This window comes from Denticeps clupeoides, chromosome 17 (genome assembly GCF_900700375.1).
Source record: "Denticeps clupeoides chromosome 17, fDenClu1.1, whole genome shotgun sequence".
Classification (NCBI taxonomy): Eukaryota; Metazoa; Chordata; class Actinopteri; order Clupeiformes; family Denticipitidae; genus Denticeps; species Denticeps clupeoides.
In genome coordinates, this window is record NC_041723.1 from 18,751,664 (window position 1) to 18,775,363 (window position 23,700).

The 23,700-nt window shown below is 39.9% G+C and overlaps 1 protein-coding gene across 2 annotated transcripts in view; it reads left to right on the top strand.

The window, feature by feature from the left end:
* smpd3 (sphingomyelin phosphodiesterase 3) overlaps positions 1-18,057 on the top strand; it is a 35,672-nt gene extending 17,615 nt beyond the window's left edge. For both annotated transcript variants that reach the window (XM_028959041.1, XM_028959043.1), the window contains 6 exons: positions 5,263-5,338; positions 9,893-10,051; positions 11,410-11,499; positions 11,915-11,978; positions 13,446-13,608; positions 16,488-18,057. In XM_028959041.1, coding sequence (XP_028814874.1) covers positions 5,263-5,338; positions 9,893-10,051; positions 11,410-11,499; positions 11,915-11,978; positions 13,446-13,608; positions 16,488-16,589 — 654 coding nt within the window. In that variant the 3' untranslated portion in view covers positions 16,590-18,057. The remainder of the gene's footprint in view (positions 1-5,262; positions 5,339-9,892; positions 10,052-11,409; positions 11,500-11,914; positions 11,979-13,445; positions 13,609-16,487) is intronic.
* The last annotated feature ends 5,643 nt before the right edge of the window (positions 18,058-23,700 follow it).

Sequence of the window (23,700 nt, forward strand, 5' to 3'; positions counted from 1 at the left end):
GTAGCCTGTTGTGAAAGGAAAGGCTTGTGAATGTTGTAGAGAGTGAACCTGCAGGATCTGGAGATCGCAGCAACGTGATGGTTCGTGATGGACTCAGTTTGTCGTCAGCAATTATCTGTACTTTATACTCCACTACATTTCTACAATTTATGCTGTTACTCGTTACATTTTATGAACACAATTTCCTCAAAATCTTGCATGAAAAAATAGTTAGCCTATTGCGTTCTGCCGTTGTTTGCCATTTCCTACCAATCAGGCTTTATTAGCTCCAATGATGGCAGAGTTCGCAGCACGAGCTGGTAGACCGGCTTGAACACGATCCCTTTGTGAATCACAAAGAAATCCTTGGCCGTATTTAAGAAATTGTCACGTGGGGGCGATGTCACTGGACATGGCAATGAAAGAGGATGTATATGCACGACTTCACACAACAGGGGTTTAATACAAACTGCACACAACAAGGGAACATTAACACACAGTGACCTGACGGCGAACAGACACCAACAGGATAGCTTTATACAATTATATAAATATACAACAGGTGTACACGATCAGGGAACATTACACAAGACTAACATGAGGTCTGAACTCCGGATCCGGAGTCACCCCTGCCGGCCCGGATCATGACAGAAATTTATTTGAGTACAAAGGAGCAAAGAATGAGTCCTTGTGATTTCTTTGCATCCCATGCCTGCCTCAACATGAAGAATTGTTGGCATTTAAAAACTCCCCTTCAAATTTGAAAAAACATATATAAACATATAGTAAGCTATGCTATGGTATGCTATGCTATGCTTTTGGGCATGTTATGACATGTTATGATACTATTGTCTAGCGAAATGTATGTTGACATACAGAAATAGTATAAAAATCACACCAGTGTAGCTTCATTATTTTTTTAACACGGTGGTCGGATAAAACTGGTTTATTTGCTCAGAGAAGATAGCTTAATGTCTTTGCTAGCATAATGTCCAGCTCAGTATTGTGCCAGTTCACACTGAAAAAGAACTACTTCACGTTCATAGTTAATTTTTAAAAATTTTGAACCAAGTTCACAGCTCAAAAAATCAACTAGTTCACGTTCGTTGTTTAGTTTTTTTTTTTTTCTTTTTTAACATTTTCAGTACAACGTCCTTCTATCTGAACCTCCTTCAGTCTTCTCCTTCTATCTGTCATACCTAGTAGATAACTTGTCATCCATATAATTCTAAGGTACACACAGTATTGCAGAGTGCACGCACAATAAGCACACCAAACTTTCCAATACACATATACTGTATAATTGCTTATATAATTATTACAAGCAATGACATCAGTACAGGCATAAGTTAGTATATGTACTATGCTTTTACAAAATGGCACACCCCAGATGTTGAGACAAACCATTGTACTTTTACTTAAAAAAATATTTTAAAGTAAATTTAAAAGTAAGTAGTTAGGACTTTTACTTAAGTATGATTGTTGACGTAGCACTTCTACTTTTACTTGAGTACATATTTTGCAGGTTACTTGTACTTTTACTTAAGTACTAAGCTTCAGTACTTTCTCCACCACTGATTATAACCTTACCTAAGTCTTCAATAGTGCACTGTTCTGTAAATTATTGTAATTCTGTGTATTTTAAAAAAAAAATCTAATTCAGGAAGGGTTGCTTTATAGTGTAGACTATTTCAACATTATTCTTTGCTACACATTCTTTCCAGCAATGTCAGAATCTTTATTCTGTTCAAATAAGTGTTTACAGTCTTCATTATCTTAATTCTAATAATATTCACTCAATGAATAAACCTACCTGCCCACTCTGGACTTGTGGGCTCATAGTGTTATGTTATATGCCACATGGCCACACAATTCACTGGCTTGAACATTTAATTAACTTGAACAGTGGTTTGCAGGCAAAGTTCAACATGTTGCCTTACCTGTTTCATTGTCCTCATTTGCCCTTACAAAAGTCCAATTTTTTTTTACAAATGTGCCCATTTTTTCCACTGCTAACTTTACTTAGATTGCACACATGTTTTACGTCAGGGTGTATCTGCAAAAAAGACTTTCAGTTTCTTACTTTAAAGCATTTTTTCAAACATGTGGTAAACCTTTGCACAATAATGTACCTACAGGCAAAATATTAACAAGAGGTGACTAGAGTCCAGAACAAGTGTAAATTATCTGTTTTTGGCAGAAACAAGGTGGTAGTAGCCTAGTGGGTAACACACTCGCCTATGAACCAGAAGCCCAAGGTTTAAATTTCACTTACTTCCATTGTGTCCCTGAGCAAGACACTTAACCCTGTAAATGCTGTAAATGTAAATGAGAGCAGTCTAAAGCACAGTAACATTGACATTTGCAGCATACTGTAGTAAATTTTAATGTTGTTGCTGTTGTCTCCTTTCGGCTTCTCCTGTTAGGGGTCGCCAGGTCCATAAGACTTGACAAAGGTTTTGCTCCGGATGCCCTTCTAGATGAATCCCACACCATTCTAAGTAATCTAACATTCAAATGAAGTGCTAATACTTCAGTTGCTGAGCGGAATCAAAATTTCTCAGCAATTTAGCTTGTAATGCACCTGTAAACAGAGATGATATTAATCTTTATGTCTTTCATGGTATTTTTATTTTATGATTTATTAACTGCATATTTGGAAATCATTTGACCATTTAACTATTTCTATTTGAAGTTTTTATTGTGATTGGTGGTTATACAGATTGTGCGTTATACTATCATGTATATTATCAAGCACAGAGAAATGTCTCTTATACACAATTTTCACTATTTAAAAAAAATAAACCAAACAGAGCATGACCGATCTTGACTTAGGCTGGTATTAGGTGGCAGATCATCACTCTCGCCTTCAAACCATAAGACCCAGGTTCAAATCCCACTTACTACCATTGTGTCCCTATATCTACTGATTGTAAGTCATTCTGGATTAGAGCATTTTATAAATACTGTAAATGTAAATGCAAATGGAAATGTCATGAGATTTGTGAGAGAGAAAGAAGGAAAAGAGAGATGGATAAGATAATGATAACCAGATATGTTGAGAGAACTGGCATGGGAAAAAAAGAAAAGAAATTAAGAATTTCTGTCTACGTTTAAGTCTCATTGTCATGATCCGGACCGGCAGGGGTTACTCCAGATCCGGAGTCCAGACCGGAGTTTCATGTTCGTCCTGTGTAATGTTCCTTGATCGTATTCACCTGTTGTATATTTATATAATTGTATAAAACTATCCTGTTCGTGTCTGTTTGCCGTCGGGTTATTGTGTGTGTTCATGTTCCCTTGTCTCGTGTGTAGTTTGTATTAAACCCCTGTCGCGTGAAATCGTGCGAATGCGTCCTCCTTCATCGCCATGTCCAGCCCACCCGTGACACTCATGAGTCATCAGGGATTGACTGTATAGGTTGCTTCTTGGGTAAAAAAAATGCACATGCAGATGGTCTCTGTCTCACACATGCAACTTTTACACATCTGAATAAAATTCAGCAGTCTGGCCCAGTTTTTAAGCACACATCTACCCAAGCTTGGATAATAACCTCAAATATTCATAAACAGAGCAAATGAAAGAAAAGGTGAACCAAAACATTAAAGACCAGGTGCAATGAAGCTGAAACATAAACGAAACAAGCGAGCACTCAGCTTGTACAGCAAGGGCACATGATCTGATGCACTTTGTATAATTAATGCTGAGGGAATTAATCTCTGATGGATACATGGCAGTAAATTTATGATACTGTGCTCAGGAAAGCTAGACTTTTGATATTTTCTGGTTAATTAGTTGCAACACCCCCACCCTTTATGATTAAAGCTGTTAATTATTTTTAACCTATCCAACTTATTTCAAACTGCCTACACATTCCTGCAGCCATCATTGAGGTCTACTATATATATTATTTCCCACCACATATTTATTGTGATACTTGTCCTACACATTTTCCAGAAAGCTGAGCTGAATACTGGACTGTGTAAGATGAATACTGGACTGTGTGTGTAGGAAATGTTTTAAAAATCATAAGACAGACTTGACACCCTTCCCAAATTTTGCAAATGTGAGTGTGTGTCACGCCAGAGTGAATAGAGCAGGAGGCACAACTGCACAACAGAATCACTTTTAATAATCAAAACAGAAATAAGACACAATGGCCATATCACCTTTGTTGGCAGTGGGCGCATTAGCGGCTGGCACATCTCATGGTCAGCAGGCCTGGAAGTCATCGAGGTTGTATACAATGTCAGAGGCTGGGCTGGAATCATGGTCGTGGACAGAACAATGGGTTGGTTACATTGATAGCAAACGCAAGACAAGAGGGCAATCCAAAAAGGCATGGAACAAAGAAGGTTTGCTTACAAAAAAAGTGTCAATGAGAAGTGTCAATGAATGAGTTCGTGGCTACCTGTTCTGATTCTCCCCCTTTTTATACTGTGCGCTTCCTTGGGTGTGGTGTCCTTCCGGTACGTCATGGTCCAGTATGCCTCTGCGCCCCCTGGCGGGCGTGAGGTGGGACAGCAGCTATGACAGGCGAAGACACAAAAGAAACATTTTATTAAGGTCTGAGCTATGTGGGAACAACTGAAATAGCAATTGCCATATGGTTACAGTAAGACATTGATGCAGATGTGTAATCGTGATCATGTGTGTAATTGTGATGTAATTTGTACATCACAATTACACACATGATCACGATTACACAGCTGCAGTTTAAAGATCACATTCGGCAAGGCAACTGAAGTGCTGCATTGTGTGATTTATAGTTTGTGCGTTGTCAGCACATTCTGTCGCCGGGCCATAATCGTGGATCTGCATGAGGTGATCTTGTGGGATGTTGTCCGTGGGCCATGATTTTGGCACCCCTGGTCTAAAGCATATTTTACTATGCTGTTTCTTTAACTGGTAGTGTTTACAGTAACTGTTTACTTGTTTGATAACTATGCTTGGTTCGTCTTCAGTCTTTTGTGCTTAGAACAAAATGAATGTGTGTTCCACGTTTTCTTTAAGTCAGCGCTGTCCATGTGAAAGTCCAGTATCTCCATAATTCAATTGTAGTGGAAGTCTATTGCACATTAACACAAGTAGCCATATGGCTTGTGTTCTGCTTACAACTCACACATTTTTCACTGAAAATCATCTTTCAGCAATTATTTTGATTACTATGACTCTTTAGTGCAGTTTTGTAATCCATTACTGCCTCCAGTTGTGGTTTCTAAATGGCTTAGACAGAAGCTGAGATAAAGGAAATACCTGTTTTTTGTTGTTGTCTCTTACAGGTACAGCTGGGAACTTCTCATCAGGATCAGAGGGTCGTGGGATTCATTACCTGCACTCACCTACATGCCATAGAAGGTACTCCATGCCATACTACATGATTTTGCGTTGAATAGGTCTGTCTATGGAAGCAAATGCAGCAACAGAGCGTAAAAGGAATAAAATGTCTGAAGTGTGGGACCATTTTACAATGCGTGGACAACGTAGTGCGGGGTATACACTGTAAAACGGACCTGGCTTACCATAATCGTACTGAGTCCAAGCGGACTCTGAGCTTCTACAAGGTATCATATTTTTATGATTGCTAACTAATAATCATAATCGCTTCTTAGAATGTACATGATTTGTAATTATTTGTGTTATGAGTCGATAGTGACATGATAAGGCATGAGATCTCACTCATGTAATTCATCCCTCCTCACATCTCCCTCCCTCGTGCCAAACACACACACACACGCATACATAAGGTAGTAATAATAAATGCAACAGATGGACAAATCTACATTCATTAGCATATATATTTACTTTTGGGCAAGTTTATAGCATTTGTTGTACATCACTGCACAGTCTTGCACATGCATTGCACACACTTGCACTAATACAATTTCTCTCTCTCTATTTTGCACATAACATTGCACAAAGAAAACATTCTACCTACCTACCTCATCTGGATACATCTGGAAACTGAACTGTATTGTTTAAGTTGGATTATTAGTAATACTTGAATTGTTTATTTATATTTTCTTTTTACTATTTTGAACCTTTATACTTTTTTTTCTCTTTATTCTCAGATGGGCTATAGCAGGGGGTACACCCCTTTTTTTATTAAAATAAAACTAAGGACAAATAACCTAACCTATGTTTCATAGTTTTTTTCATGTACATCATGAATGTTTCACAGAAAGATTGATTAAATGTGCTTAGTTCTGGAGCCAGTAACCCAAAGGTTTTAAGCTTTAAGATTTAATAAAAGTATTGAGTTTGAATAAAAAAACTTTTTTTGTGAGGAATAACAGCCAATTGCTTGCTCATGTTAAGAGGATTTTCATGTTGCATCACACACTATTGATCGAGTTGTTTAAAAACGCAAAAGTATGAGTTATCCTATTACACTATTAATCTATGAAAAATCTACAGAATATTCGATAGCAAAAAAATATTCGATAGTTGCAGCCCTAATTTCACAAAGTTATGTTTCCTTAAGTGAAAGAAAAGTGAGATTGCATTTTACAACTAATTTGAATACAAAGGAATACAAATCTACCAGAGAAGCTAGTGAAATAATGTGAGCAGGGTAACAGCATAATTGCTGCATAATGAGATAATAATATTAAAGAAGCCTGTTTAGGTTTGGTTTATAATTATTTATTACAACCCTGTGTTTCAATTCTAGTCCCTGGTGTGCATGCTTGTGTACACAATGCAATCTGTGCCTCTGATTGGCTTACACTGACATGCATTTCTTGACTTATTATAGTCACTTCATAAAAAAGGAAACGTTGGCATGTGGATAAACATAACCTGGATTCTGTGTTGAGATGATCGTTGTTCTATTGCTCATGTTTACAATCACTTCACTTTAAATTTGTTTAATTTACCGGACAATGACACTGTGAGTGACTTTGATTCATTACAAGGAGAAGGAGTTGAATTTGAGCATGCTGAATAATATTACTTGAATTTTTGGTGCTTGAATCTATTACTGTGAATCTATTGGCATTGATAAATATCGATGGAAGATTTTACAATTGTAGAGGAAATTTATTCTGAAAAAAATGTTTCAAAAACAAAAAAATCTGTTTCAAAATCAGATGGAACAGGTTTTCGCTGTTCTGCCGCTGCATCTGTATGATGACATGATTAAATTACTTTATTGATTGATAATTCAATCTGAAAAAGTCATTAATACCCTACTCAATTGTATTAAAATAAAGATAAAATATTCACGTCTTTACCTATGTTAAAACAGAACATAGGATGTCCTAATGTTTGACTGGTGTGCATTAATTATTACCTGCCATAAAATTTATATTTTTCTGGCTTAGTTGGAATGTCAGAATTGACAACAATCCTTTCTTAAAAAGGCTCCTCTAAATTCTTCTGCACCTTTTCATTGTGCTGTCTGATGCCAAACCTGTAGCTGCTTAGCAAACCTATCAAAAAGCCTTACATTCCTAAAGGGACTGAGATGTCACCAGTGTTTCCTGTACCAGAGCATGATCAAGACTTATGGATGATTTTGCGTTACAATTTTTATCAGACGACCTTATCCAGAGTGACTTACAATCAGTAGTTACAGGGACAGTCCACCTTGATACACTCAGTTTTAAATGTCTTTCTCAGGTACACAATGGTATTAAGTGGGGTTTGAACCTGGGATTTTGTAGTCTTCTGGTACATAGGTGTGTAACTACTACCCCCCCCCCCCCCCACACACACACACACACACACACACACAAAGGCAATTAAGGATCTCACAGCAATGACATTCTGACCAGTGGTGTGAAGGAAAATGGATGCTCTGACATTCACCTTTAGTCAAAGCCAGCATACCTCTGTGCATCTCTTCACACAGGATTCATACAGAAAGACTTTTTGATTTGATTCCTAGATTCAGAACTCACCCATGAGATTCACAAACTCATTAACATTGCAAAGTTATCAGAACTATGTCTACCTTTCCTCATTAATCTATGTAATTTATGCTAATACAAAACACTAGATAGGCCGTGTTTGGTGTCATTATGCTGGATAACTTTGTGCTTAGGAATTTTTTATTACTGAGCGAAATAAAAGGGAGACTCAGTTCTCCCTCCCTAGCAAGTTGTCTTTACCCAAAAGGATTCAAACTTTAATCAGTCAATCAGTCTTTATTTATGTGGTGCTTTTTACAGTGTACATTGTCACAAAGCACCTACCAAATAGAACAGTACTCAAAGTCCTCTATCAGGAAGAAAACCTTGAGAGGAACCTAGACTCAGCAAGGGGAACCCATTCTCCTCTGGTGAATGAAATACATTAAAAAACTATGCCATATGAAGGCTATTGAAGTCCAATTGTGTATAAGGAATTAGCATCCAGGTAGTGTGATAGAGTCTCAGCAGGTGATTATCAGATGGGGTCAGCAGAGGGCCAAGTAGGACAGTCATTGGAGGTTGGCCAAACTTCAAAAACATCTCAATATTGGTCCAACACAAGCCCAAAGGCGGGGTCCAGTGCTAAAAATAAAAAAAGGTCTTGACAAACGGACAAAAGGTCTTTTGTTTTCCATCCCACTTTTCATCTTCCATTCTTCCAAGTCTTCGTCTTCTCTTCAACGTTCTCCATAGTTCACTACTCACCCCTCTGCTTGGACTTCACAGCTCAGAAGTCATCCCCTCAACTTCGGCTCGACTCGTCACGTAACACATGACTTTGTAGCCAATTGTCTGCCACAGGGTGTTGTATGCAGCAGCATTTCAATGGAAGGCTGGATACCTATAAGCCATTACTGAAAAAGCTATGTTTAGTTACATCAGTATATTAATCAATGCATGAAAAAGATTTGGGAAAAGCTTCAATGTATAAATTATTATCCTAAAATGGAAATTGGGCATGGATATATGGAAAGTGCTCAAAGTGCTCAGATCTTTTGTACTTGCCTTCTCTCATTCGGCTTGTTTCAATTAAATCATTCGTGTTTTCCCATTGGGCTCCTATGAGTATTGTCATTCTGTGACGTATTTCATGTGAGTGACTTTGATTCATTACAAGGAGAGCAGTTTTATATATAGCAGCAGTATATATATTTGTTCCAAAAAAAAAAAAAACATTCAAGTTGCATTGCTTATTCCAGGCAGTTCCATACTTCACAATAAAAAAATATCAGTCCATAGGGTCTGTGTTGCTTGTTGCTTGAATATGGGAAAATACTTTCTCAAAGCCCATCAGTATATATGTATCTCTCTAGTGCGTTAGGCAGGGGTGTGTGTGTCTGAGAGGCAGCTGTGACATCACCCACTCAACAGAGAAACAAGCGTGTCCAAATCTCACACACCTCCATAGTTGCCATGGCAATGGATCTGCACTGCATGCAGCATCAGCTTCTAAATTAAGCCCCTGGTTTCTGGTCCCCATTTTTTATGGATGCAGATCTGCCTGCTATTTCAGGAACTCCTGCACCTCAACAAGTCAGCTCATGACCTAATTATAGTGGAGCTTCTATTTTTGAGAGAAATGCAACATAAAGGACAAGGAAATGATGAGAGAAATTAATTTTAAAAAGTGTTTGACAGAGAGACGATTAAAAAAAAAAAATCCCTCAGTAAGTTTATTGATATTTATTAATTCATTACATTGGTTCATTGTCTGGTATTATGTGTCTTTACTGGTGTTTGTGTGTGTATGCCTGCAGACACATTTTATCTTTGTATCACTTTGTGGAGTGATGGATATTCAGCACTGATTACAGACTCTGCCATGATCTCCGGGCTGGCAGAACTATGGAATTGTGCCTCAGTTCTGTTTATTGAAACAGAACTTTGTTACAGGGTGTTATATGTCTAATGAATATCCCACTTTTATCTCCATTTTCATATTCATGCAGTTTCCAGTTTTCGCTTCTTCCTTTTCATTCCCTCTTCTCACTCACAGGAGATGCAGTCGTGCGTTGTGAGCAGCTGGACCTGCTTCTGGAATGGGGTGCAGAGTTTCGGAGAGCCACCTCCACCCCTATGGGAGACAAAGGACTGGAAGACCAGGTTGCATTTGATGTTGTCCTTGGGGACCTCAACTTTGACAACTGCTCTTCAGGTAACAAGCTGTGTGTGTGGTCATTTTTATAGTATATGCATAGGTGAGTGTGCATGGTATCACAAAACTAATATAGCTCTATTAATTGATATATTAATGACTGTTTGCCTGTATTTTTAGTTGAGTTTAAGATATCTTACCAGTAAAATATATTTATTTCTTCTTTCCTGTCTCTCTGGCTCTCAATGTAAAAAATGATGGCAGGCAGTTTGCACCATGGTAAAACCAAATCACTTCAGCAGCAAATAGTAAGGACATGCAAAGGGAGGTGTAACAACTCATTTTTTCTTTTTTCAGCAAGCTCTGATTTGCATATGGTTTTTGAATATGTGATCTTGATCCTATAATTCTTTATCAGAGATAGATATACTGCTGTTCTCACCAGGAAAGATATTAATAAGTTGAATATGTTGACTTATGGGTCAGCTAGTTGAGAGTCTTTAACCTACTAGACCAGGGGTGTTTTAGACACATAGACTTCTCAAATTTGACAGATGGGCCAGCACCAAAATGTTTAGGACCCCATGAAAATGACCAGTGTTTGTTATTTTGGAATGTCCAAAATTATTATGTCCACTCCAAAATGTCCACTAAGTTTAATAAGAATATTTTATTGATTCACTGAGTACAGTGGTGGCCTAGCGGTTAAGGAAGCGGCTCCGTAATCAGAAGGTTGCTGGTTCGAATCCCGATCCGCCAAGGTGCCACTGAGGTGCCACTGAGCAAAGCACCGTCCCAGGGTGCCTGTCATGGCTGCCCACTGTTCACTCAGGGTGATGGGTTAAATGCAGAGGACACATTTCACTGTGTGCACCGTGTGCTGTGCTGCTGTGTATCACACGTGACAATCACTTCACTTTAGAGTAGAGACAATAAAGGGCAAATATGAAACATCCAAAATTATTAGCCCCTTGCCATTAATAGTCAATAGTGTACCCTTTTTGAGCCACAACTGTCTTTTGAGGGGTTTTGACCCATTTTGGCTCTGTCCAGGTCACTCCAGGGTCTTGGTTTTGGTATCCTTGAGGAACTGTTGAACTAATTTCCATGTATGCTTTGGGTCATTGTCTTGTTGATTTTCAAATGTTTACGGACAAATGTTTGGGCTCTGATGTGCCACAGTATCACCAGTTTTAGTGATCCGATGACAGGTGGACAACTATAGTTTGTACTGAAAGAACAGCCCTGAAAGAACAGCCCTCATATTCAGCTTTCATTGTGGCCGTGGGCATTTTGCTGAAACAACATGACTCAGAATGACACCAGTCCATTTGTGATCTTGCAAGGTCTGAACAGTGTACAAGGTAATGGAAAGTCTGAGCAGAAGTATGTCATGTTTTCTATTCTCCACTGTGCAGAAGATAAACTGGAGCAGCAGCACACTCTCTTCACTCACTATAAGGACCCCTGTCGCTTAGGTTCAGGAGAGGACAAGCCATGGGCACTGGGTAAGTTCACTAATCCAACCTCACATTTTGCAATAATGCTTCCACTGAGGGTAGAAAATGAAAAGCATATATTCATGTCTACTGGGCGAAAGTTACAGCAGCATAAAGAATGAGACAAACTTACTTAATTCTTCCTCGTGTGCATGTAGGCGTAATTTCCTGAGACTCTCTGAAGGGGTCTTGATTACAAGAGGAGATGAGTTCAGTGTTTATTTCCTCGAGATAAATAGCTCCTAAATCAGATAAATTACAGATCTGCCAAACAGATTGGAGGGTACCTTTAGAAAAAAAAATTATTTTAAGATCAGACCAACCTCACAGCTCAACCACAGCTAAGCCTTGACATGGCTGCCATTTTGTGGTTGATATAATGGGTGTGTTGTGCTGCTGTTTCTAACCTATGTCCTATCATTAGGTACACTACTGGACACTGATGGTCTTTATGATGAGGAGATTAGCTCACCTGAGAGCCTACAAAAGTGAGTTTGTCTGACATACACCCCAATAAGCAAGTTCTTTTGATTTTTTTTTTTTTGCGAGTCATATAGACATCTCTAATAAAATCCCAAGGCAAGAAACATCTTCATATGTAAATATAAATAAATTTTCCTGACTACCAACACCAGAGATCATTTTTGCATTTTCATGAAAAATGTTTTTATTCTAGTACCAAGTTGTGATTTCTACAGCATATTACAATAATGAAGTGGAGGCCTAGCATGACATAAGCCTTCTTTTTATTTATATATGTAATATATTAATATTTTTATTCATGTAGTGCTTTTTACAGGCCTGTTACTAGGCAGCTTGAAATATAAAATGTGCCTTAGAACGGACCAGAGCACTGTAATTGTGAGCCAAGACCATGCAGAGCTCTGTAAGTGAGCAACAGATGTTTGTAAGCTATGTGGTACTTGACAGGAAGCCAGTGTAGTGATAAAGAGAGGAGCGATATATTTTTGTAGCTGTACCCTGTCGGCTATGTTTTGCATTAGATATTTTTTAGCGGTGACGAGGGGCAGCTAGAGAACATTACAGTGATATTATCTTGATGTAAATGAAGAGGTTTCTAAATAGGACATAAAGAGTGTTGACTAATACAGTGTGTCTGCAGGATTTACAGAAATAAACAGATAAAAAGGAGTGTAACTGCCCAGTCATCTCTGTCAATTGTTGTATAATTATGTCACTCAGATTAAATAAAATAAATGTAATTATGTTTTATAAAGGGTTAAAACGGGAGGAGTCATTAGGTATTATTCACAGCTCTCACATTTTGCACATTCTAGAGTATTGAAACACCCTATTGTCAGTATTTCACATTTTCATATGTAGTGCAGTGTCCATTTTCTCCGTTTTCCTCTGTTCTCTACAGCAGTGGTTCCCAACCACTTTTAACACTTTTACCAATCACTTTTACAAAACAAATTTACAAGCACCGACTCATGCGAAAAGGATAGGAACTTGTCACGGATCCCATTCAGCGGCCACACCAAGAAGGTGCTCGCACCACATAAAAATGATGTACCCACAGGGTCATTGTATGTGCCACATGACCGTACTACTTGCTACTTCTATTTCTAAAACCACGAGACCACCCTTTATGCACCTGACTCACACTTTCTGAATCACCCTTAACTCCTCCCCCACGCCCATGGATGCTGTGACAGTACTATAGACCGGAAGTTCATGTTTGATGACTTACCCAATCCAAGCCTGACTAAAATGCTAAAAATTGAGAATGAACCCGACCCAACATGGCTCAGGAAAAGACTTACAGCTCCAGTCTATATTTACAGCAACCAGCCATTATACCCCATGTGCGTAAGCATTTATAGCACCTGGAAAATACAGCCATAAATATTTGACTACTGAACTGTAAAAATTGTAAATGCAGCAATGGAAAGTGCAAGACCCAGATAAATCAGTTTTCGATTTGGTCACAGGGTCATGGAGAATGAGGAAGGGAGAAAGGAGTACCTCGTCTATCCAAAAAGCAAGAACCAGTGTCACAACCAGAAGGGCCGGAAGATCCCCCTAAAAGGCAATGGCAGAAGAATTGACTATATCCTGTATAGTGAGGAGGGTCTTCAAACTGATTGGAAAGTGGTGAGTAAGGTTCAAAGGTTCAACACAATATCCCACTGAAAATGTAGATGTAAAAATATTTCAATTAAATGTTAAATTATTGAAATAGAGTTAGTTGAAAGTGATTGAAAATGCTTTTTTGTTCATTTGGCTGAATGTTACACTTACCCAGAAGTTTTGTATATGTGGGTGGGTGGGTGTTTAAAATGATTCTTGACAAATTCATCTATGAATGAAAGAGGAAGTGAGATTTATCAGCAGAACAGGAGACACCAAGAATGAAAGATCAGAGATGAATCACACTTCACTGATTACTCACTCAATCATTCTCTCACAAATTACATGTAAATTAACATAATAAACATTTCTGCTTTTAGGTCACTTAGGGACCTAGATAGGGGAATAATCAGATGGGGAAATCCAAGAACCTAAAAACCTTAACTGACTACTGTGTTACAGTTCAGCTGGGACATGGTGGCTCTGCCCTGCCACCTGCAGGACATAATCACATTACCTTTTTTGTTTGCAAATTGAAAGAATATTTTTGCAATATTATTTGGCCTAATTATTGATGCCAAATTCTATTTTTCTTTTTACATTTTATAAATAAATACCTTTCATAATATAGGTCCTTTGTTTTGTGTATTGTAATATTTACACAAGAAACAGTATAAAAAAAGAAACACAGCCACAGCAACAAGCAACTTCTGTATAAAATGAATATTAAGCGTTATTTAACAGTACTAATAGTACTAATAATACAGGACATATTCAGCTGCTCCAGACAATGTGTCTGTGAATACATGTTTGTTCGTCTGTGTGAGCCCTTGCAGCCCTGGGTGCACACCTGTGTGTGTGATTGCGGCCTCAAGGTTTCTCCATGTGAAAGTGAAAGTGAGGTGATTGGCATTGTGATACACAGCACAGCACACGGTGCACACAACGAAATGTGTCCTCTGCTTTTAACCCATCACCCTTGGTGAGCAGTGGGCAGCTATGACAGGCACCCGGGGAGCAGTGTGTTTCAGTGTCAAAGAGTCTATTAATTAGTATCCTCAGTGAGGCTGGTTTGTGAATGCTTAAGATAAATTAACACATCATCCACATAAAGGTTGACTTTATGTTCCACATTTAATGCCTTTAATTGCTATAGCCTGTCTAATTGCTGCTGCTAGCAGTTTGATAAAACATTTGTGAGGGGGAGAGTGGACATCCCTGCCTGGTGCCCCTCTTGAGACAAACGCTAGAGGATGTTTGGTCATTTGTTCTGATACATGTTGTTGGGAAAGTATATATTATTTCTATCCAGTTATTGAAAGAGTGTCCAAAACCAAATTTATGAAAAGCGGCGAATAGAAACATTAATATGGGATATTGGGCGATTGGGCTGGTAGCAAATGTAGGGTTCTTGCTGGTTTCAGCAACAGACTAATGTTGGGAGAGTTCGTATGAGGTGGATGTCTACCATTTTCCTGTAACATTCTATAAAAAGTTGGTGCCAAAATTGTCCAGAATTCTTTATAGAATGGATTTTATTCAGTATTTCCTGTTCCTGGGACATTATGTAATTTAATGGTTTCTTATAATTCCTGATTACATTTGTTTTCTCTTTTCTTTTTATGCAATGAGGATAAAATTATTTTACCTCTTATCACAGATTTACCTGCTTCCCAGAGAACAGATGCTAAACTCTTCACCTTTAAGTGTTAAATCTACCCTTTTATGTATTAGAGTTAAAGACACAGATGCATGATCACTGACAGCTATGGGGTGTATCTCAGTGTCTGAAATGTCACTCATCAGTGAGCTGCTGACTAGGAAATAATCCAGACGCGAATAGAAGTGATGGATATGTGAGACGAAAGTAAAGGATGGGCCATTTATATGGATACACCTTAATAAAATGGGAATGGTTGGTGATATTAACGTCCTGTTTGTGGCACATTAGTATATGTGAGTGGGCAAACTTTTCAAGATGGGTGGTGACCATAGTGGCCATTTTGAAGTCGGCCATTGGATCCAACTTTAGTTTTTTCAATAGGAAGAGGGTCATGTGACACATCAAATGTATTGGTAATTTCACAAGAAAAACAATGGTGTGCTTGGTTTTAACTTTATTCTTTCATCAGTTATTTATAAGTTTCTGACCACTTATAAAATGTGTTCAATGTCACCAACCATTCCCATTTTATTAAGGTGTATCCAAATAAATGGCCCACCCTGTATATTCACTGTGGTTAGGGTGAAGGGAACACCATGCATCACAAAGTCCCTAGTCGCTCCTGTACTGATTAACTACATTTATAGATTCCCAATCATGCTGAATTCCAGCTGTACTAAGAAATTTCTTCTTTATTTAGTCCAAAGTGCGCAATCTAGGTGTTCAGAGAGTGCAGTAAAAATGCATGGAAGAATGAGGGGTCATCAACATTTGGACCATATATACTGACAATACATAACTTTTTGTTTAACCTAAATAATTTAATGAGTAGAAATCTACCATCTGGATCTACAACTGTGTGGAGTACTGTGAAATTAAAATGTTATTTATTAAAATTGTTAGTCCCCTTAGAGTAGCCTAGAATTAGAGCAGGCTGAGAACACATTGAGGTGGGTGGGTAGAAGATTCAGGTTCAAACACAACTTACTACCATTGTGAGCAAGACACTTAGCTCCATGAGCCTTCAGCCAAAGGTTTAGGGTTCAGCTTAACATTATTGAGAGATAAAGGAGTACACTGATTTAAACACCAAACCATTAGTTTTACCTAAATGTCTAAAAATCATCACATTATTTATTCTTATGCTGTGCACGTGTAGTGTAGTATTACGTATTGAGTGAGCAAGACAATGGAAAGGTCAAATCTTGTTTTTGTGTTTTGTTTTTGTCACCCTCTGCAGGACATTGAGGAGTTCAGCTTCATAACACAGCTGGCTGGACTCACAGACCACCTGGCTGTTGCCATGCGACTTGCTGTGTCTACTGGAGAGGAAGAGCCATAGACATACAAACACATGCCTCCACCAGCACAGGGAGCTGGAACATAAGGACCAAAACAGACGTAAATGGAAAAGGAAAACAAAAGATGAACATGGTGTGGAAGGCGAACTACAGACTGCACATCACACACACACAGAAACAAAAAACACACTGCCTTTTCAACAGTCCTCAATAATTGTTCTGCCTCCAGTCTGTGGAGTATGCTACACACATTTTCACTTAGATGATTTTATCAGAGTGCACAGAAATAATCGATTCTATACATTATACTGAATGATTTTCCTACTTCTGATTGTGTATTCACTGTCCTTTCATGCAATTTTTAGACTTCTTTCTTACATTTACATAATTGCCATTTGGCAGATGCCCTTATCCAGCACAACTTACAACGTGCTTTCATGTAACCATCAATGAAGTAATCGGTTCTGGTTCACTAGGACGTATTCTTTGGTTCATTGTTCATTCTTTTTTGACTACAGATTTTTGAACCTATACTGCAAGTCCAATACCTAGATCTTTCTTTTAAAAAGGTTTGTATTTCATCTCAGGCACAGTGCTTTGGGCTTAGGCTTTCCTATGTGATTCTGCCACTGAAACTGTGCCTGCATGCTAAATGCCAGCTTACATAATTAACTATGGTACCATCACATACACTGTCAAACACATGTCCTTGAGGTTTGTTAAGATTTGTTTGGGCATGTCTGGACTTTCAAGGTAAACTAAACCTGGCAACTAGGTTTGCATGCCTTTCCTAGAATGTTTTGGAGCATTGATGTGCAGCTCTGTACTGGTCTAGCTATTTGTAAAACCAGCTGAAGACCAGGCCTTTTATGTGTGACAGAGGTCATGTTTAGGCATGCAGCCTTTTTAAGCAGGGTTATACATTACTAATGTTGCCCCACTCTTCCAAAGCAGTGGAGCCAATAGGTACCTGAAAGTGTTTTTGCCTTTTTTCACTCCACCATATCTCTAAATAATAATTATTATTATTATTTTTTTGTTGTTGTTTATTACTACAAAATGTTAAAAGCACCCACGAGATATTGCTCACTTCTTTTTGCTAAATAATTATGTGACAGTCATGTAGTATAGAGCTCCTGACCTTGTGACTGCTTGCTCCTGAGAAGGAACTGTTTTGTGAGCTTCAGATGTCAAGGGTCACATAGGGGAAGATGCCACAGAGGTGCATGCTGTGTTATAACAATGCTTCTCTTAGTTTCTACTGCATATAATGCTGCACTTCTGATGACAACCATATGTTTTTCAGCTTTTGTGTCTCTTTTTTTGAGCTACAATTTCATTCCTTTAAAAAATGTTTCATCTATTATGGAAAGCTCTGTGTGTAGAGCTTGGACTTCACCATGTTTACCAGAAGCATGGGATCATGCTAATTGCTGGTGGTCTGTTTACAAACTGCTTACATTTCTTCTTTTTAAGAAAAAAAAAATCTGGTGTTTGTGTGTTTTTTTTTGTAGTTAGAGAGATTTATATTTATCTCTGCTCAAATGTTTTCACATTCTCCCTTCCACTGAGCCATGGTCACTTATTTTGCCGAATGACAAGGATCTGTATTTGTGGAAAGCATTAAGTGGTGAAATCAGTCAATTTTAAAATATAAAAATTTGGCATTTAAGATATAAAACCTTTGAAGCTGTGTTGTGTGGGGAATTTGTATTTTTGTCAGAAATAAGTCAATATCAATTCAAAGTGTAGAATTAGAATATATAGACAATGAAATACTCTTATTATTCTACTCTTCATAAACATGCTGAGGCGAGTGATCTGGTTTGTTAAAGTTTTAGAATAATTAGTAGACATTAACTAGTTTGAATAATGACTGCCAGTGACATCACTTATATGTTTATTAATAGCTCATAAACTCTAAACTGTTCACAGCAGGGAAACATTTCTTATCATGGCAATGGAAAACAGTGATAATGAGATTTTAAAAATGAGAAATAAAAACAAGAAAATAAACAAATCAGGGAATCACTCTACACACACAGAAATGGAAGTACCACTGTGTGGTAGGCTTCTTGCTGGGGCAGTACCTTTCTGAAGAATGATATCCTCTTATCCTTGCAGGTTCTTTTTTGTATCCTTTTTTGTTATGATTGGAATTATTAAAATTATATTTACATATAAATATGATGTAGTGGTCTGCAAAGGGCAGCATACTTGTTGTGTTTCACAGGGAACTGGGGGTTAAAGACATTGCATAAGGAGCCACAGACATGGGGAGGCTGAGCTTGAACTGGCAGTCTTCCAATCACAGAGTCTTAGCCAACTGAGCTATACGCTGCTTTGTGTCACGGCCGTTTGGCACAGCGAGGCAGGTGATCTGAGATGATGACAAGACTTAACGATGAAGAAGGATGCATTCGCACGACGTCACAAGATGGGTTTAATCCGTGATGAATAGGACAGGGGAGACATCCGGTTACAAGTGAACATGTAACATATAACAATGACCCGACGGTGAACAGACACGAACAGGGCTGCTTTACACAATTAGATACAGGTGAACATGATTAGGAAGCATTACACAGGACTAACTTGAACCCCCCGGACCTGACTAACCCCTTCCGGACCAGATCATGACACTTTGTCTGTCTGTCTAGGTTTTTTCAGTCATTGATGTATTTTCAAGTACATTCCTTTTGTCCTTTCTTGTGTTATGCTGCTGTGAAATATTTATTTATACAAACATGAACATCAGCCATTTAAAAAAAAAATGGGTCAAATTCACTAGCAGATTTGTCACTATTGTGCAGCTGAAATCTACCAATTTACAAACATTTTTGTTTGTACATTGGATTAATTAGGTTCATTTCCATGTGGTACAGGTTCATGTGTACAAATATGAACTTTCCTAAAACATGTACATTTAAATATACAACATATGAGGTACAGTCAACTGAAAGGAACAGTTTTGAACCTGGAGGTTTAATATTGTACCCTGCGTGTAACTATATTTTTCTGTGTGTAATTAATAAGAGACAGGCAGTGGTGGCCTAGCAGCTAAAGAAACAGATTCAATCTTTTCCTCCCTCAGATGTACGTGCTTTCTCCAAGATCTCTGCATGTCTTGGATGGCAGACAATTATCTAAAATTTTATGTATATATATAAAATTAACTAATATTTTTTACAGTAGACACGAGGCTCCACTCCATAGCATAGTGACGTCGCTGTGAAAATAAATAAATAACAATTAGTTTCATCCAATGAGCTGACAGTGTATCTAAAAGGCAGGCATTTGGTCTTTGCCAAACAGATACAGATCCAGCAGTCGCTCCACCTGCGAATGTTGGAAACATAATGTACAGCATGTTTATAAAGCCAGGGATGAGGAGGTGTGTCATGACAAAATCCCTTTGGAAGCTGGTGCCATAAGGTCCGGTAACCAGGAGCATGCTTCTGCACAGTGCAAAAGTGAAAAGTGAAGTGATTGTCACTTGTGATACACAGCAGCACACGGTGCACACAGTGAAATTTGTCCTCTGCATTTAACCCATCACCCTGAGTGGGCAGCCATGACATGTGTCCGGAGAGCAGTGTGTGGGGACGGTGCTTTGGTCAGTGGCACCTTGGCGGATCGGTAACCTGATTACGGGGCCGCTTCCTTAACCGCTAGGCCACCACTGCCCCACAAGGAAGCTGCTCTATGGATCAAGTAGGGAAAAGTTCTGATTACGTGTCTAATTTAAAAATGTGTCCTTCGTTATTGATCATGACCTGTCATTTACTATCGCTCATCCACTCGTCATTTTGGTGCAAGGGTTTGGTGCAATGTGGATCGGGTGGCAGACCGAGGCAGGAGCTTTGGCCGGTCCAATCCCTGGACAAGGAAACTCTTTATTGGGACATGGGATGTCACCTCTCTGGCGGGGAAGGAGCTGGAGTTTGTGGATTAGGTTGAGTTGTTCCGGCTAGATAATGTCGGACTCACCTCGACACATAGCATTGGCTCTGAAACCCAAGTCCTTGAGAGAGGTGGGACACACTCCTTTGCTGGTGAGAGGTGAGAGGACGAGGGCTGGGGTTGGCTTTTTGTTAGCGCCAAGACTTTCAGTCTGTTTGTTGGGGTTTACACCAGAGGACAAGAGGGTAGCTTCCCTGCGCATTCAGGTCAGGGAATGGGTCCTGACTGTTGTTTGCGCTTATGTGCCAAATAGCAGCTCAGAGTACCCACCCTTTTTGGAGTCCCTGGGACTAGTGCTAGATAGTGCTCTGACTGGGGACTCCATAGTCCTGCTGGGGGACTTCAACGGTCATGTGGGCAATGACAGCATGACCTGGAGGGATGTGATTGAGAGGAACGGCCCACCAGATCTGAACTCGAGTGGTGTTTCGCTATTGGACTTCTGTGCAAGCCGCAGTTTGGCCATAACAAACACCATATTTGAACATAAGAATGCTCATTGGTACACTTGGTACTAGGGCAGCCTAGGTTGCAGGTCGATGATTGACTTTGTAGTCGTATCTTCTGACCTGCGGCCATATGTTTTGGACACTTGGGTGAAGAAAGGAGCAGAGCTGTCAACTGATCACCACCTGATGGTAAGTTGGATCAGATGGCAGAGGAAGATCCCACATAGAACTGGCAGACCCAAACGTATAGTGGGCTGGGAATACCTGGCAGAAGAACCTGTCAAGATGGTCTTCAATTCCCACCTCCAGCAGACCTTTGACCACGTCCTGAGAGCAGTGGGGGACATTGATTCTGAATAAACCTTGTTCTGCTCTGCGATTGTTGAGACAGCTGTTTCTAGCTTAAGCAAGGTGGCACGGTGCCAGTCGTGGCAGTAACCCCCGTTCCCGCTGGTGGACACCAGAGGTTAGGGGAGCCGTCAGGCTGAAGAAGGAGGCCTACAGGGCATGGCTGGTCTGTGGGTCTTCAGAAGCAGCAGACAGGTAGCGGACATCCAAGTGGTGTGCAGCAGTGGCAGTCGGCAAGGCAAAATTTCCATTTCCATTTAAAGCATTTATCAGATGCCCTTATCCAGAGCGACTTACAATCAGTAAATACAGGGACAGTCCCCCCCTGGAGCAACTTATGGTTAAGTGTCTTGCTCAGGGACACAATGGTAGTAAGTGGGATTTGAACCTGGGTCTTCTGGTTCGTAGGCGAGTGTGTAACCCCTATGTAGGAGGAGTTCACTGAGACTACCAATCTAGACTACCAATCGGCTCCAAAGAGGATCTGGCAAACCATCTGACGCCTCAGGGGTTTTTCAGTGGGGATGGGGAGCTGCTGACATCAACTGGGGCTATAGTCGGGCGGTAGAAGGAATACTTTGAGGAGCTCCTCTATCCCACCGACACGCATTCCGAGGAGGAACCAGAGCTGGGATACCTAGGTATAGATACTGTCCAATCTCAGGGGCAGAAGTTACTGAGGTAGTCAAACGTGTACATAGTGGTGGGGGCGCTCCAGGAGTATGGGAATGAGGATCAGCACCTCCAAATCTGAGACCATGGTTCTCGAAAGGAAAAGGGTGGCTTGCCAACTCTGAATCGAGGGAGAGGTCCTGCCTCAAATGGAGGAGTTTAAGTTTCTTTGGGTCCTGTTTACAAGTGAGGGAACAAGGGCGCAGGAGATTGACAGGCTGATTGGGGCAGCATCTACAGTAATGCTGACTCTGAACCAATCTGTAGTGGTGAAGGGGGAGCTGAGCCAAAAACCAAGGTTCTCAATTTACCGGTTGATGTATGTCCCAATCCTCACCCATGGTCATGAGTTTTGGGTAATGACCGAAAGAACGAGATTGCGGATACAATGGGACGAAATGAGTTTCCTCCATAGGCTGGCCGGACACAGGTTTAGAGATAAGGTGAGGAGCTTGGAGATTTGGGAGGGACTCAGAGTAGAACTGCTCCTCCACATCGAGAGGAGCCTGTTGAGGTGGTTCGGTAATCTGGTCAGGATGCCTCCTGGATGCCTCCCTGGGGAGATGTATTGGGCATGTCCTGCTAGGACACATTGGAGAAATTGGGGTCCTGCTGGAGAAGCTGGTGGAGGTGGCAGGGAAGAGGGCTGTCTGTGATTCCCTACTTGGGGTGCTGCCCCCGCAACCCAGACCTGGATAAGCAGAGGAAGATGAAGATGAAGAAGACTGTTAACAAACAGAACAAACTTATCACTTATCCCCTTGTAACACCATTAGCTGAATTAGGACAAAACAAATGCAGGCTTTGAAATATAATTGTCAACGTGCAAATTCGGGGGCCGCACTTGCTGACATGCTTAGAGCGGGGAGACAAGTCGTCGTACGGGGAGTGGACACTGGAAGAGCAGGGGAGGATGACTGGAGATGCTTGATCTGTGAGAGGGAGGCAGGAGGTGAGTGTGAACGGGAGTGAAGCAGTGGACGTGCCACAGCGCAGCGGGGAGGGTGCTCTGGCTCTGTGGGAAGCAGCGGGGTAGGAGACGAGGGGATGAGGCTGCGGTGAACCGGGACAGAGGAGAATGGTCCAGGAGCCTGGGCTAGATGGGAGGGTGATTTGGGTGGCTATTGTCATAGCAAAAGGGGCAGGCAAACTCAAGGTCGAGGACAGGCAAAGGTTGTGGTCACAAGGTAGAATCAGTCAGGCATTTGTAAAGAAAGCTAGGTGTCTCTGGGAAGTAAATTCAAACAAAGAGCAGGCAGCTCTTATAGAGCCCCTACAGACCCCGGAACCCTGATGACAAGGATGTAACTGTTTTTGATAGTGATCAATCCTGCTTTGAATCAGGCTTTGAATCGGATGAGGATGACGCAGACATTTAATTGTTTTTAGCTTTTTATTTTTAATGCAACTGCCTCTGATGAGTTACCTTATACCCTTGCTGGAATGATATACTTTGATGTTTCTGGTTGTATGTTATATTATTTCGTACTTTTGCATTAATTTGCTGCTTGCCTTATAATAATTTTTATTATCATTATTATTCTTTGATTTTGTTATTATTCACTTATGTCATTATGTACTCCTCACCTTACATTTGGGTCATATACATTTTTGTCCCTATTGTGGTGATCATGAGAATGATCAAAAGGAGGGAAGTGTGGAGGAAAACTGTATGACCTGAACCTCTCTCGTCTCGCTACTATGGACCAAGGGAGGTTTG